This window comes from Danio rerio, chromosome 3, assembly GCF_049306965.1.
Source record: "Danio rerio strain Tuebingen ecotype United States chromosome 3, GRCz12tu, whole genome shotgun sequence".
Lineage (NCBI taxonomy): Eukaryota > Metazoa > Chordata > Actinopteri > Cypriniformes > Danionidae > Danio > Danio rerio.
Window position 1 is genome coordinate 59722501 of NC_133178.1, and position 17973 is coordinate 59740473.

General features: G+C 36.2%; 1 protein-coding gene across 14 annotated transcripts in view; it reads right to left on the reverse strand.

Moving 5' to 3' along the window:
• Positions 1-17973, reverse strand: part of cep112 (centrosomal protein 112) — a 349442-nt gene that overhangs the window by 305491 nt on the left and 25978 nt on the right. For all 14 annotated transcript variants that reach the window (XR_012400500.1, XR_012400482.1, XR_012400504.1 and 11 more), the window contains exons 5-6: positions 11272-11359; positions 3902-3979 (exon numbers count right to left, since the gene is read on the reverse strand). Coding sequence is in view for 8 of the 14 variants with exons in the window: in NM_001327791.1 (NP_001314720.1) it covers positions 3902-3979; positions 11272-11359 (166 nt within the window). In the remaining 6 variants the exon portion in view is untranslated. The remainder of the gene's footprint in view (positions 1-3901; positions 3980-11271; positions 11360-17973) is intronic.

A 17973-nucleotide genomic window follows, 5' to 3' on the forward strand; every position in this document is an offset into this window, starting at 1 on the left:
GATAGATAGATGACTTTCATGGAGGACTGCATCCATACAGTACATCTTTGCAATGACTCAAATAACTTATTAATAAAGTCTTCTAGAATGGCAAAGAAAGAGTTCTTGCAGGACTCCCAGAGTAGGGTATATGCCGAGCTAGTGCTGTTCCCATGCTGATACACTTCCGGTGACCTGTTATTGTGAACTTTTTCCCATTTTATATGGTTCCTTACACAGCATCGATGTTGCAATGTCATTAAAATACATTCAGTTAAATGAACTGTAACATTTATTTAGTTGCTCAAGCGTAAAACGAGACAAAAAGCCGTTTACTCGCACGCGCCCATCAGAATCGGCAGGCTAACGCAGAAGCTCCATTGAATATACTGGGGTAAAATAAATGCTCATATTATAAAGATATGGCGGGGGAAATTTAATTTACTGCAGTGCTTCTTGTACAATCTGAGACCCACTTTAAATCGGATATCACTCAGCTAGTGGAGATCGCTGATTTTTAAAGAAAACAGACCTTAAACGCACCGGATTTTGCATTGGCATTCAATTCGCCGGAAGCGCTTAACCCAGGTTACTGGCAAATTAAAAGTCCTATTAGCATGCTTCAGCATATACGCCGTTCATCAAGATTCTTTGGATTCATCTTTAATGCCTCCTCCTTCATTTTACTCCAGACAGGCTCAATAATGCTTATGTCTGGTGACTGGGCTGGCCAATCATTGGAAACCTTGACATTTTTGGCTTTCAAGAACTTTGATGTGAAGGCTGAAGTATGAGAAGCGCTATCCCACTAAAGAATTTGCCCTCTCCTGTGGTTTGTAATGTAACGGGCAGCACAAATGTCTTGATACATCAGGCTGTTGATGTGGCCATCCACTCTGCAGATCTCTTGTACTGTACGCCCCCAAACTGAATGTAACCCTAAATCATGATTTTTTCTTTACCAAACTTGACTGATTTCTGTAAGAATCTTGAGTCCATGTGGGTTCCAACAGGTCTTCTGCAGTATTTGTGATGATTGGGATGCAGCTCCACAGATGATTAATCAGAAAAATCTACCTTCTGCCACTTTTCCAAATGCTCAACTAGAAGTCAAGATATTATTTGTTGCTCTTACAACTGGGATCGACTACAAGACCTTTGTCAGGTAGTGTATATTAAATTGTTTTCTCCTGGGAGAAGTCGTGTTATTTTTATGTTTGGCTGGAATAGTAAAATAAAATAAAAAAACACTTTTTTTTAAATAAAATTAAAGATCAAAAATATTAGTCCGCTTAAGATTTTTATTATTATTATTGGTTACAGAACACTGTGTATGTGCGTGTGCACATATATGCATAATTGAAACATCTTAAATGTGCTACTTGTTTCAAAAGCAATTGTAATTTATACTCAGGTGTGACTTATTGTGTGTGACTGGGGGAAAGGAGGAGGGGGGGTTGCAACACTGTCTGTACTGCTTTGGCATGCAAATCAAAAAAGAACACAAATACACCCACAAAATTAGCATGAGTGTATTCTGTGCTAGTTTGCAGACCAGTGTGATCTGGCATGCTTCACTGAAAGCAACACACTGAGGCAGCTCTGTAAAAAGCAGGATATACAGATTAAAATTCTATTTCACTATCTGATGATCAGCTAATTAATCGCATAATTAGTCAAATAGCTTAAAGGTGCAGTATGTAAGTTTGACACCCAGTGGTTGAACTAGCTATTGCACGCCTGGTTCAAAACACATGCAAGCACAGGTTGCCAGATTGACGACACCCACTGGAGTTTGCCTGACTATCGAGCCTAAAGGCTGATTTAAGTTGTGTTCTAAATAAAAGCAACGGCACGCGATAGAAGGAATATATTTCATGGTAAAAAGAGTTTTGTTCCAACCAACACCTGGGATTTACATTCTAGAAACTGCTTCTATTTCTTGCAGCTGAACAACAAGATAAACTGTAATCACCTCACGTGCTTTATTCAGTGTTAAATGCTAATAATGTAAGTTTGAATACCATTTTACACAACATTTATTGCCATACAACTGAAAGCGGCATCAGATAGTTCACCTCATATCTTAAAAATTAAATAAAGTGTTTAAAATTGAACTTTAGAACTGTGACTTAGTGGAAGCCAACAAATAGCAGTGATTTAGCATGTGCATTTAATAATGTTAAAAAGGTTTAATATCTATTAGTTTGATTATAAACCATACCATTTTGTTGGAGTGCAGTGAGTGCACTATTCTGTGCTTCTGAATGGCTGTATTTAAATTTCTGACATATTTCGTCCGGTGCAAACAGCTAAATTCTTTATCACTGCAAATCTTGCCATGTAGCGTGTTGTTAGTACATGTTACAATGGTGTTACAGTGTAACCTGCTTACCTAATGTTTAAATTTTTAACAATTATATTATTTGTAGGGGTTTCACGATTTCGATTTTTAATCGAAATCGATCGAAATTTATGCTCAATTTCAATTATCGAATCAAAAAATAGAATCGTCGATGCTACCACGCCCCCATGTCAGCTTGGCTTGCCAAGTGGGAAAAAAACAGGCTTGTTGAAGTGCTTGTTAAACTGCAGAAGCAGGAGACCCGTCGACAGAACTTAAGCCCTCTCCTCTTTCAATGAAGTCGCCGGTGTGTAAGCATTTTGGATTTCCAGTGAGTTATGTTGACAACGTTCGTGTTGTCGACAAAAAAAACACAGTTTTGCAAGCTCTGCTATGTACGTATTAAGTACGGTTCATCCGATAGACAACACCGGCATCGCGATCCTCCGCCCGCCCCCGTTGCAAATCCGCTCGCGAAAAGTACACACTCAGGCCCTGTTTACACTGTCTTTGTTTTTAAATGGCATTTTAGAACGACAACGATTTGACATCCACAGTGGCATGTAGCATTTCTGAGCAGCCCTCCTTCCACTCTACCTCTGAAAATGCACATCACGTGACCACACAGACACAGACGCACATACAGCCTTGCGCTCAAGACAGCAGGTCCAGGCAGTCAGAGGACTGTTTCAATCTTTCACTCACTTGTACTTAGTCATTTTAGCGAACACGTCAGATACTGTTGTCTGGTTCCTGTTGGTTGTGCGTCTTTTTTACCGACGCCATTATAACGACACAGATCACTGCCTATTCACGAGTCCCGCAGAAAAAGTGATTGACAGGTGGTAATTATGTGTGTATCTTTTCTTTATTCATTTACTGTATGATTTGTTTATGGGTAAAACAAAATCCATGCAGGTCAGGTAGTTTAAACGGTAGGCTACAAATAATTAATTGGTCATTAATTAATTAATTATTCATAATCGAAAATCGAATCTTGCCTTTAGAATCGAAAATGTAATCGAATCGAGGATTTGGAGGATCGTGACACCCTTAATTATTTGCTAATTTATAACCACCTCATGTGGAACTCTAAATCTGTGTCTCATTTTGGAGGCTACTATTGTCCACTGGAGATTGGCATTATCTACTTTGAGAGCCTTCTTGACTCGATGAATCAAATATGCTATTTTCAACCAAGGCAACCCAGGTGCTGAACTATTATTGGCTAAACTGGCATTGAGCAGGTTGAAGTGACCAAAAATAAGACAGACGATACAGCATGGACCCTTTCAAAGCAGAATATCAGACTTCAGCATTGTTTTTCAGATAAACAAGAATGTTTACTCATGTTTCTTAAATATCAGCAAACATATTAGGGTAATTTTATGCTTTAGAAAGGTCAAAAACTTACATACAGCACTTTTAAATGGTCGTAATTGCTAAAATGGTCATCTGTGATTTTATTAACCTGAAATGGCCATATTCACAGCAACAAACAGAAATGAAAAACACATTAAGTCAAACTGAATTTCAAATGAATGGAGGGGAAATAAAAGCAAAAGCATCCAGCTTTACCCCCAGGTTCCAGCTGTTGAAGCGAGCCTCAAAGTCACTATCATCAGAGGAGATGGTGGGTCTCCTGTGAGCCTCCGCCTGCAGGAGAAACAGACAGTGAGGAACAAAGACACGACAAACGATGTCCAGGGATGGAGAACGCTCTGGGATTTCTAGCTGAGACAGCCGTCGTTTGAGGGAAACAGACTGCTAAAATCTGCTAGAGCAGAAACTAAGCTAAACTTCAATCTAAAAACCCAAAACTGATGATAGTTTCATTATAATACTACATTTTTAAGTCATTAAAGTCTACACTATCATGTGACTTTTGAAAGCCCTTTTCCTCCATATTTTAACCATTAGGCTGCATACTGCATAAAAAAGAATGCTTATATATATTTATTTATATTATATTTTAAAAATACAGATTAATATGAGTTTTTAAAGACTGAAAGTTTTAAGACTTACTTTATTACTTACGTTATTACTTTATATAGTAATTTTAAATGTGTGTATATATATATATATATATATATATATATATATATATATATATATATATATATATATATATATATATATATATATATATGTATATGTGTATATATATATATATTTATATGTATGTATATATATATATATATATATATATATAAATATATATATATACACATATACATATATATATATATATATATATATATATATATATATATATATATATATATATATATATATATATATATATATATACACATATACATATATATATATATATATATATATATATATATATATATGTACATATACATATATATATATATACACATATACATATATATATATATATATATATATATATATATATATAAAAATATATACACACACATATATATATATATAAATATATATATATATATATATATATATATATATATATATATATATATATATATATATATATATATATACACACACATACATAGGTTTGCACATAATCTATTTTACATATACATCAATTTGTGTATAGTTTACAATTGAAGTCAAAATCAATATCCCTCCTGTGCTTTTTTTTCTTTCTTTTTTTTTCGATTGTCTACAGAACAAGCTGATGCTATACATTGACTTGCCTAATCAACCTAGTTAAGTCTTTAGATTGCACTTTAAGGGTGTACTCGCACTAGAATATGCTAAATGTGCCCAGGCACATTTGACCCCCATTTCCCAATTTGTTTGACAAGTGTGAGTGTTCCGAATTGGGCCCAGACGCGGTTCAGTTGGCCGGCCATGACCCATTTGGATGAGGTGTGCCAGAGGTTCGGTTGGGCTTGGACGCGGTATGCTTGTGGTGAGTTCTTATTTTTCAGTGTACGTGACCTGTCATGCTATGTTCACACTAGATGCGACACGCACAAATAAATCGTGCGTAAACAGCCACATGAAAAATTTGAGTATACTCGCTTCATTCACGCATCAAATTTGCTTAATTCGCGCGCCAAATTCACTTCAAAATAGAAGCAGATTTGCATCATGGGCAGGTCTTCTGCCTGCCCAGTGACTCTAGCTTCGTTGCTAAATGGCTAACATGATTTTTAATGAGAGAGTAGCTGTGCTTTATGTGCTGTAGGAAGGCTGAAAAACAGCGTAGACTTGTTTGGCACCGTGTCTGAGTGCACTAGATCCTTTTAGAGATGCACCCAGCTCTGTGAGATTATCAACTCCTTCAGAAACTATACCTGGATGATGGAAGCTCAGTGTTTCCTCTAGGACTTTTTCCAGCTGAGGCGGCAGACCTTTTACGCAAAACTACCAACCTTTAGCGTTATTTCAATGACAAATGGAGAAATGTCGTGAGCACAGTATTACAAGTTGAGATCGCATTTATGCAATACAAGCATGTGAATCTCTTTGCTTGCTCGCCGATTTCCTCTGCTTGTGCAGAAAAACTCTTGCACACCCCCTCAAATATACACTGCTCAAGCGCAGATCTTCTTGTGAGCTCTCAAATAAACGCTGCTGAAATTCGATTTAGTGCGTTTATGTAATGAGTATGTCTCCAACATTTATAAGATTTGCTAGAAATATTTCTGAATGTCTCCAATAGACCTACAGAGCGGCATTAATGCATCCTGAAGTAAAGTGAACCAGCTATAAACTCCAGCAAGATAAGGTCATCGTATTGTATTGCAAAGTACAATTATAAAAACTGTGTTCATCTAAACTGAAAACTACGTTGAGTTTGCTAGCCCCACTCATCACGCACCTGTCAGTATATATATATATTAGAGCTGCACAATTAATTGTTAAAAAATCACGATCTCGATTCAACCCCCTAGACGATTATAATTCAGCATTTCTACGATTCTGTCAATCATATTTTCAAGTTCAGGACAGAAGAAACGAGTCTTTTCATTGTTTTAAACACGTTGCTCAGTGACATGGACACCTCCAAATGATGTTGAATGAGTCACACTGTATTTATAAGGTATAATTCACCTAAAAACGTCATTTTTGTCTTAATATAATGATGTTTTCACGGCCGGGAAATCACACGTGACGTGAGCTGCTGACCGTGAGCTGTTATCACAGAGAGGGCGCGCGTGCACGCTCTACTTAATGATAGACGCGTGCGCGTCTACTTTAGTGAACAGAACCTGCATATGTTGCGAGTAACAGGTATTAAAGTTGTAAATAATATTCAGTTTGTGGCACAAAGTGATCGTTTGGGAGCCGCGCACGAAGCATTAACAACACTTAGCAGTCAAAATGAAACCGAAAGTGTGCACTTCATTTAAATGATCATATCGCATTATAGAGTTATGATTATGACAAGCATTCGTTATGTTTTTTCTTTTATAGCAAACCCACAGTTGTGCATGAAAATAAATGTTTGCAATGTCAGTATAACTACTCCAGCCTATATATTGTTGAATATAATCTGATAATGGCAAATGTCTGATTTTACCAGTAAATAAAATTGTCTAATATGATATAACATAATAATTTAACATCAGAATTATTATAAGCAGAATGGAATTATTTATAGAAACCAGTAGACCTACACATATTATTATCAATGTTGTGCCATATGTTTGTTTTTACCATACCTTTATTTTACATCTACAGAATCAAGAGAAAATAGTGATCTTTATTTTAAGCAAAAAAATCACGACTCTCATTTTAGCCAGAATCGTGCAGCTATGTGTATATATATATTTATATATATATATATATATATATATATATATATATATATATACACACACACACACATATATATATGTGTGTGTGTGTGTGTGTGTGTGTGTGTGTGTGTGTGTGTGTGTGTGTGTATAAAAGAAAGAGACCAAGTAACTGAGAGCAGACTGGAGATTTGAACATATTCCCCTTATGGCACACCAGATGTTTGACTGTTTCACATCATTTCTGCTTTTCTGTTCACATGCAGTAAATTCCTGCAGTGGGTCACATGACCACCCCCCCTCCTTTTTTTTTTTTTTTTCAAGCGCTGCTCTTTTGTCAGGAGAATTCAGATCTTTTTGAGCTCTACATAATTTGAATGCAACAAGGGAACTGATGATACACATTTACTTTCCCGACCCCAGCCCTTCCTCATCAGGAAAATGAAACCAGCAATAAAGCTGAATTCTAATGAAGATGGATACTTCTGAAGTGTAATATAGGACTGCGGGAAGGTGGCAAACAACTTATGTTACAAGAAGTTGTCTAAACACAAACACTTGATAAAACTCAGGGCAAGATTCCAGGCTAACTTGTGCAGCAGTTGTGTTAAAGGGTTAGTTCACCCAAAAATAGATTTAATTCCTGAGACCGTTCATTTTCAGAACAAAAAATTTAGATATTTTAAATGAAGTTCGAGAGCTCCCTCATCCTCCATTGACAGAAACAGTCCCAAGAGGTTCAAAGTCTAGAAAAGTAACCAAAAACACTGTCAAAACACTGACTTCTGTGGTTCAACTTTGATCATATGAATTCGCCATATCTTCTATAGCAGTGTTTCCCAACCCTGTTCCTGAAGGCACATCGACAGTACATATTTTCAACCTCTTCCTAATAGGGATGGGAAGATTAACCGATATGTATCAATACGCGGTCATGCGCGTGCACGATGCAAGTGCATCGGTAGAGCAGCAGAGGATGAATGAAATTTTGGAAGCAAATCGAGATGCATCGGTTTTTGCGAGATGCATCGGTTTTTCTAAGATACAGCTTATATTTTTAATATAGAATGTATTTTTTATTTATTAACAAGTGTTGTCAACCTGTTTTTGGCGCATAATTTAATCGACCTACATAAAGTAAGCCTTAGCAACGGGCTTGCGGATGTGTACACTTACACTACAACTCAGTGTATCAGGTGTGCGGATGAAGCTAGTGGTGCGCCCTCAGAAAGCGCGAGAAGCAAAACAAACATTTTATTCCTCACTGAGTTTTAAATCTAAAGTATGGCAACATTATGGATTTAAGGATGGACGACATGACAGGACAGATGCAATTTGCAAAATGTGCCGCGCATCTGTAAAATACACGGGCAGTACGACTAATCTGATATCTCACTTGAAGCGGCGCCTCGGTGTTGTTGTGGAAGCATCTTCCAGTGTTCCTGCATCCCCTGCTTCAACTGTAGCTACCAGCTCCAAAAGTGGTGAGAAAATCATTGAAAGTTTTCTCCATGCGCAACAGTTCTGCTCGCTCTACGTCAATAACGAATGCTATTGCATTGTTCATCTGCAAAGATATTCAGCCCAGTGTCACGGAGAACGAAGGTTTTAAACACCTCCTGTTAATTTTTATTTATTTATATTTTTATTAGCCTGTTGTTTACAGTGATAGTGATGTTTCAAAGCAACATAACACTGCTAGTTCACAACCTTAAGTTTTGAATATTCAGTGGCACAATATATCTTTGTAAAACTTGTTTTCATAGTTGAAAGGTTAAATCACAATTCTTGTTGTGCAATGGTAAACCTTTATGTTGAAAGAGTGCAAATATATACATTTATAATATATATTGCACTTATACATTCTGTTTATCTTGAAAATACTTAAATAATATGTGCTATAGGTTCTAAAATGGCCCTCTACTGTAAACTGACACTCTGGCTCTGAGAGAAAACACAGTTTGTAAAAAAAGTCTTGGTTTTACTTGGTTAATAAATAATCAAACTCATTCAATGGCACAGCATCCTTTCTTACATCATCTCATAAACTTGATCTAATAAGTTAGTGCTGAATTATCGCATTGTATCGTGATATGGCTGTAAATCGTATCGTGTTGCATCGCAATGTCACAAATGTATCGCTAATATATCGGATCGTATTCTTTGTATCGAGATGCGTATCGGATCGGCATTATAGCTTAGATGCCCAACCTTACTTCCTAAACAAACATACCTGAATCGACTGATCAGAACATTAGAAGAGACTTAAAACCTGAAATGAGTATTTCAGATAAGGGAGACGTTCAAAATATGTACTGTTGGTGTGCCTCCAGGAACAGGGTGGGGAAACACTGTTCTATAGGTTGTCAGAATGCCACATTGATTTCTGCAATACGACATATTTTGATTATAGTGAGCACTGAGCAGTGCAACACATAAAACTGGCATTGCCCATAGTAAATGCACACCCTGACCTGAAATGCCATGGACTGTTTTTACAATGTTTTGGATCCTTTCTGGACTTTGAACTTGTCATGGTCATTGAAGGATGAGAGCGGTCTCAGATTTTATTAAAATATCTTCATACTGCATTTCGTTGCAATGTACATGTACATGTGTAATGACAATAAAGTTGAATTCAATCTAGTCTAATCTAAATGTCTTAGGAGATTGGAACAACATGAGGGTAAGTAATTAATGGACCCTTTTCAGAAGACTGCTATGCTGAGTTTGATCGTCATCACAGGGTTTATACATGCACAGTCTAATGAAAATCAAGGACTTTTAAGCACTTTTTCCAGCACCTATTTTTATTTTCAAGACTGGCATGCAACATATTGAACACCTAAATGTCTTCTTAGCAATTTATAAAAATATGCATAGGAATTATCTATCGATTTATACAAATAAAAACCATTAATAATAATAATAATAATAATAATAATACTTATTATTATTATTATTTTATTATTATTATTATTATTGTTGTATTATTATTATTATTATTATTATGTTATCATTATTGTCATTATTATTATTATTATTATTGTTATTGTTGTTATCATTATTGTTATTATTATTATTATTATTATTATTGTTGTTGTTGTTATTATTATTATTATTTTAATAATATAATAAACCTGCTCTAAATGTGCTTGTCATTTTTTTTTTTTTTTGTTGATGATCACAGATAGAAAGAGAACAGAATATTTGTACTCAAATTAAAATACAATTACACTGCTAAAATAATAAACATTTTAGTAAATAATACTAATATTAGGTAAAAGTACAAATTACTCTTTTAAAAACAACTCTAAGTACTGGTTAGTTACTTTTGGGGAAAAAAAACAGATATCCATTATGGCCCTTTTTAAGTATGAACTCGTTTAAATGGTTTAATTGCTTAAATCACAAGGGTACATTTAGGAATTTGCACTATCAATCAATCAATCAATCAATCAATCAATCAATCAATCAATCAATCAATCAATCAATCAATCAATCAATCAATCAATCAATCAATCAGTCAGTCAATCAATCAGTCCATCCATCCATCCATCCATCCATCCATCCATCCATCCATCCATCCATCCATCTATCTATCTATCTATCTATCTATCTATCTATCTATCTATCTATCTATCTATCTATCTATCTATCTATCTATCTATCTATCTATCTATCTATCTATCTATCAATCTATCTATCCGCCCGCCCGTTCGTATATCTATGTATCTATCCACTAACATGAGCTAAATTATGACACAACTGTTTGTTTATAACAGTGAACAGTTAAAGCAGAATTTACATTAATTTTAAAGGGATAGTTTACCTAAAACTGACCCTTCGAGTGATTTCAAACCTTTATGAGATTCTTCATTCTCTTGAACACTCAAGAAGCTATTTTAAAGAAAGGAAAAAAGCCTGGAAAAACAAATACAAAATACAAATACAAATAGAGGTTTCCGGCTTTCTTCAAAACAGCTTCTTTTGTGCTCAACAGAAGAAAGAAAGTCAAACAGGTTTGAAACAAATATGGGTGAGTAAATGATGATATAATATTCAGTTTGGGGTGAGCTATCCCCTTTAAGTTAAGTCTGCACCATTTACTTTGTTATTTTATTATCATCACTGTTTAAGCTATAATACAATATGTATAACATATAGCGCTATACAAATAAATGACAATAAATTAAATTAAGTTCTCACCATCTTGACATCATCCTTCAAAGTGTGTTTGATGGGACTTGAGGATAGGGGTCTGGAGGGTGATGTATTGCTGAACAAGTTCTGCTTCCTGTAAAAGAGAAAACAATTCATATGGTCTTATATTAGCGCTTGTCCTTTGCAATATACTAAAATGGCTTAAAAATGTTTTAATATCTAAATGCGTAAGAGTCCAGATCCTCTAGTCTTTTCTATATGTTACCTGGAACTCCATTAACACATCTACAGGTATGTATAGAAGCTTAAAAAATTATTTAATACATGTTCGATTTTTCCCAGTGGAAGGGCATCGGCTGTGTAAAACATATCCTGGATTAGTTGGCGGTTCATTCCCCTGAAAAATAAGGGACTAAGCTGAAGGGAAATGAATGAATGAAAGTTAAATTGTTTCTGTGGTCATGTATAAAGCTACAGCAGACGTGCCACACACGCATGTCTGTTGGGGGCATTTATTATATATCATTTCCAGCGATATTCTGATCTCTTTGTTTGCGCAGATAGTCCCAGTTTGATCTGCTGAACTGATGCCACCAATGACAGCTTCAAAGGCTGAGACTCGTCTGACTAGATGTCGCTGATTTCGACAGCCATGACACATTTGTTTCACGGGCAAATTAAGAACGTGTTCCCGGGCTAATTATGAATGCTTAACGCAAATCTCAACTAATTAAACTAATCCCTTGTTAGTCGAATGATGAAGAGAGAGAGAGAGAGAGGATGTGATGACTATATGAAAGTCTCGACAAGTATTTGGGAGCACATACGCCCTCTTTTTCCCTCATTTTCTTTTTTCTGTGGTTTCATTTGGACTTACTATTAAGCTCTAGCCTAAAATAAACATCAAACAGCAGTTTTAAAAGAGCTTCTGTGAATTTTTTTTTTTTGCTGTCAATCACATCTGAGTACATGGCCTACTATCGTATATGACATAAATCACTCAAAGTAGGGATGTACCAAGCCAATATATAATAAATATCCATTGGGACTGAGCATTAATAACTGTTTGGGACCTGCTACATTTAACCTTACACGTAACACATATTATGCCAGCTGTAAATATGGAGTCAGAATAGACTCAAAAATAATTCACGCAAAAGACACGATGTACACATGCGTAGCCAAATTCACGTGCATAAAACCAAATTCACGTGCGTAAAATATTTATTTATATTCACGAAAAAATTTCACATGCACAAAATAAAAATACATTTTCATAAAATACGTTTCACAAATGCAAAACACCATTTGCAAATGTATACGAGTGTACAAAAAGTTTTGAATGTTTAACTTGATTGAAACGAACTCTGGAGCGGATCGATTGTAGTGAGAAAGCAAAATGATCCGAGCCCGGCTATATCACAGTGTATTATGGATATGTAATAGGCATATATGGCTATATGAAGAGAGAATTGTGAGTAGGACGGGAAGTCATTCCTACCGGTAAATGTGCGTTTCATGGTAAATACGAAAGTGAAAGCATGCTAAACTATTAACGAGAGCTGTTTATCCGATAGGAACATTGATCAAACTGCAGTCTTGCCAAGGGCTCTGCATGAGAGAGTCTTACCTCTGATTTATATTTGGTGATGATGTCTGTGGATGTCAAGATTCAAAATAAACGTGCCGGTTTCCACTTATAATGTCTTATTGTCCATTGCTATAAATTAAAATAAGGACGCATGACAGTTGAGCGGGACTTTGCAAAATAAACCTTGAAACTTTGACCAATGTAAGGTGGGTTAACTCACACATGACTTGTTTTAGCTCTTTTAGTTCGTTTAGAAACTTTGCCGTGTGAAAGCGAACCGCACCAAGAACAAAGAGCCACACTGTAACAATTTTAATCCCTGTTTTGGAACAAATGAATTGATTCACAGGTGTTGTACCTCCCTTAAATGCTACAAATGTGACTTTGAATACCATTTTACGTGACATTTATTGCCATACTGAAAGCAGCAGCAGATAGTTCACCTCAGATCTTGAAAATAAAATAAGCATAGGCTATAGTTTGCACTGTGACTAGAGCAGCTTATCGAGAGCAATACAAAACAGACATTCGGACACGGAACGCATATCTTCAAAGGAGAATAGCTGACTTTAGCATTGTTTTTCAGATGAACAAATAAGTTTACTTAGAATGTTTTTTAGGGCTCGAAATTGCGACCATTTTGGTCGCATATGCGCCCGAAATTTACAATAGTATCTGGATGCAGCCTTTATGATGCAAGCCGAGACTGCATCACTCAGCGATGCAATGTCAGAAACAATGCACTCGAATGGAGCTAGTGACGTCACTGTGACGGGTAGGGTTAGGGGTGGGGTTAAGTGAGCCAATTAAAAAGCATTGGATGCAGCCCAGATTGCACTGCACCTGGTCTGCAGCCAGACCCCTCTCGAAATTTAAGCTATGCGAGAATTTGTGCGACTGCATATAATGGTTGTAGTGCGACCTATTTTATTTAATTTTTTTCTAAAAACATGCTGAATCACTTTTCCATGCCACTATATCAGTTCATATCAGCTGTCAATCACTCAAGACTTCCCGCTGTCAGATGACAGGCAGCTTTTGTTACCGCGGCGAATGCAAACGACTGAAGAAGAGTGAAAAGTACACCTAATGTCGGTGCGTTGCATTCACTGCGTTTTCAACGCAAATGTTCGCTAAATGTAAAATCTAACACCATCGCCAAAGAAGCTCGCCTTTACTAAGTTTAAACTGATGCGGCTTATAACAAAAAACAGTATTGCGCCAGTGGTCATCGGAAGAATCCAGCTCTACCCCCCTCATATATTGGGTCGGCTGACTCGCCTGCTTTTTTCCACAAACACAGAGAAGAAAATCAGTGCATAATGACACTGAGCATCTAAAATGACACAAACCGAAACCAAAACTTTTAAAAGTGAGACTTTTCTTCCTTTCTTTTGTCCGTTCTTTCTTAAGTTGTATATTATTTTTCTGTTTAATCACTGATGACTGCTTTGCAGCTTTCAGCCTTAAAGTAAATGGTTCATTATAATTTTTCGTTTGTTTTTGTATTTATTAAATTGACATGCATATAAAAAACAATAGTACAAAATAAATATTTCTTACCGCAATGCTTCATTTGGGTTTGATGCAAACCATCAATTTATTTTTCATAAAGTAACAGTAGGACATGCGCATTCAGGGCAGCATGGTCATATGAAATGTAATTCATTGTTAATATTATTGACATCATCGTCATCATAAATATATTATATTTTCATTTTGGAATTATTGCACAAATATATAGGGCTCTATTTCGACGGTCCATGCGCAGAGCGTAAAACGCAGGGCGCAAACGCTTTTAGGGCGTGTCAGAACGCATTTTTGCTAATTTAAGGACGAGAAAATCCGCTTTGCACCGTGGCGCATGGTCTAAAAGGGTTGAGTTTATTTTCTTAATGATTTATAGGTGTGTTTTGAGAATAAACCAATTAGAGTCTCATCTCCCATTCCCTTTAAGAGCCAGCTGCGTCGCGCCATAAGCGCATTTGCTATTTACAGGACGTAAAGTAAGTCTAAGTGGAAAAAATGAGCATTTCACTAGCAAACAGTTAACAGTTTTTTAACAGAAATCTACTGCGTGAGAATGAGAGATAATGGATCTACTTTCACTTTCGCTCTTGGATAGGAAAACCTTTACGCACAGACATCATTTAGTCTATAAATAATTAATTTTGTTTGTTAAGCGCAAAGATTCGTTTTAAAACTATCTCTAAATTCAGTTCTAATTTCCAGCAAACGAATAAATGAACAATAATAACAAAATGTGCTCAAAAACCTGAGTTATATCCTAAAACACATGCTGTGCCCCATATGGTCTAAAACCTGACAGGTGGGCAAATCTAAGCTTGTTTTTAATAAAACAAATATACATATGGATATAATAAATAATACTGCTAATAATAATAACATTATACAAAAGCAAATTGTTATGAATGAACTGAAAAAGCCTTCCGAGATGAAGAACACATAAAAGCAGTGATTTTTCATATTTATGTAGGCAAGAAAATAATATGTTTTGTAATATTTTAATCCTTTATATTTATATCCTATATCTATTCTTATTATATCCTATATATATATCCTTAATATTTACATTTTTTCATATGTAAAGATATTTGCTTATTGCTCTCTTGTGCGTATTAAGCAGTGCACCGGAGTTTAGACCAGGTTTGTTTTGGTCTAATGAAAAATCTATTATAGTTTCTCAAAATACCAACGCGCCAGCAGTGCGCCTCAGAACGCCTTCCTTTTTAGACCAGAACGCCTATGGGCGCACAAATGAGCGCTTATGCATTTGCTATTTAAACAGCGTAGCGCAATGCCTCAAAACGACTCTTGCGCCAAGCTAAAACTAGCAAAAGACTACTGCGCCACGCCTTGCACCACATTGCGCCGGGTGTATGATAGGGGCCTATCATCACAGCATTAGTTAGATAGTTGTTTCTGGATTTCGTTAGTCTTAATTGATGTTGTTTTCAAATACAATAAATCCCTTATTATACAGTTTGCAGTGGTGCTCATTCATTTTTGGTGGGTGCTCCTAAATTTTTTTCTGGTGCTCCTAAATATTTGAAGTTAGGAGCACCGGTGCTACCACGTAAAAAAGTTAATTTCGAGCCCTGTTCTTAAATACATGCAAACATATTATGGCATGTACATATAGCACCTTTAAGCAGTATGCAGTTATGAGATGTAGTGCAGCATGCTAACCAGAAGGGGGCTGTAAGGCAACAATATGTATATGGCTCAGTGTTTGACCACTACATCAAAGAACAGATCTAAAGGCGAACAGCAGCTAAATCTGCTGGACTTCATGCAAACTACTCACACACAAACATGCACACACACACACACACACACACACACACACACACAGAATCTACCTTCCCTTTGAGCTGCGAGATGAGGGCCAGCCATTGTGATTGGCGCCTGGCCGTTAACAGGTGGATGGGGATAATTGAATCAGATGAAAGTGCACGATCAAAGAGCAAAAGGGGGACGATCATGGAGGTGCTGCTGCCCCGCGGCCTGATTAAAGCCCGCGTCCTGACCTGCAGCTGCTCAGTGTGGGACATGTCCACTTAAAAACACAAGGCCAAAGCGTTCACGCGTACTTGACTCAAACCCAGGACTCTGGAGCACATCTGATGTCTCTTATAGCCGTAGCTGTCGCATTTGGCAATGGCTGGAGACTCTGGCTTACGTTTTGGGTGAACACATAAAACTCGGAGAGACAGAGGGGAAGGTTCACATGAGGAAACAATGGCAGCCGGGTCTTTAGATGATCTGAACAGCATGCGAGTGCTGACCTACTGCCACAAGGGTTTTGCTGTGTGGTTGTTTGGGTGTTTTGAGTTGGTTGCTAGATAGTAGGCTGAACAATTAACCATTTAACCACTTAAACTCTGCTGCTATTTTGGGATTTCCACCTGGATTTTGCCTACCCAAATTTAAAAGCTTCCCAAATCCACATGCAGAGGTGTAAATGCAAAAATTTGGTATCACTTTAAAAAAAAAAAAAACTTTGAATTTTCATAAAACACTATTGAAAGTGTTTAAAATAACTGTATATGTCGCCTGTGTTATAATAAACACCTTAAAGAAGAGGCGCTTTTTGTATATATATTTTTTTTATAAACTCAAATTTGAAAGTGTACCTTTTAAGTTCTGTGTGGTCTAGCGTGCTGTGATTAATTTTAGTGGTTCCTGCACATGTCTGTAATCATAGGAAAAAAGAAAAATGTCTCTACCATAATCTATGCAAAAGTTATTGTATTCCAACTGATGAGAGGTGCTGTACAAGCCACAGAGACCGATCCTTGTTTACATATTTCACTATTCTTTTGTTTGATCAAACATAATTCACTGTGTTTGGAACACATCAGACATATAAAAGGATTACTTATGCACATCACCTCAAAAATAGAGGAGAATGGCCCTGAAGGGCACAGCATAAGGTAAGAGATGACAGCTGTTTGTGCTATCTGGGGCTGCTTATTGATCATGAATGTATTGTTTACATTTCTGCGCCATGGAAACACCACAATTCATTCAACAACTGTTTGACATATGAATATAATTCAGTAAAAAGAATGCTAAAACTGTATGAGCACCGGCAAGAGCTTTCATTTGAGCTATAACTTGTACATGTGTCATTTGAAAAAATATGAAAATGAACCAATGTAAAATACCTAGCTCGGGTATCCAAAATACTGTGCATTTAAGTGTAAATAATTTTTGTACAGTAGAAAAAAAACCAAAGTGATGCATATGTGCATAAAATATAGATTCTACACTTTCAAATGACACCACTTACGGGGGTCTGGTGCAACGCTAGCCCTTTAAATCTGAAAGCAAAAGTCGATGACGTCACGGACCCGGTACCGGGTCCGCAGAGTTTAAGTGGTTTAAAGACCAAAATTTTTATTTACCAATCCATGTTACCTTAATTAGAAATGGACGCAATTTGCATTTGCTTATTAAACTTTTTTTGTTTTTTTTTAATCACAGCTGTACTAAAACCATGTTTGACTATAAGAGAGCATTACTGTAAGGTTGAAAGAGCTTCAGCCTTTAGTATATTTGTCAACTAGTATTATTATCCTAGTTCTGTGTTACAAATAGTGTACCAAATTCCAGTATCGTGACAACAGTAA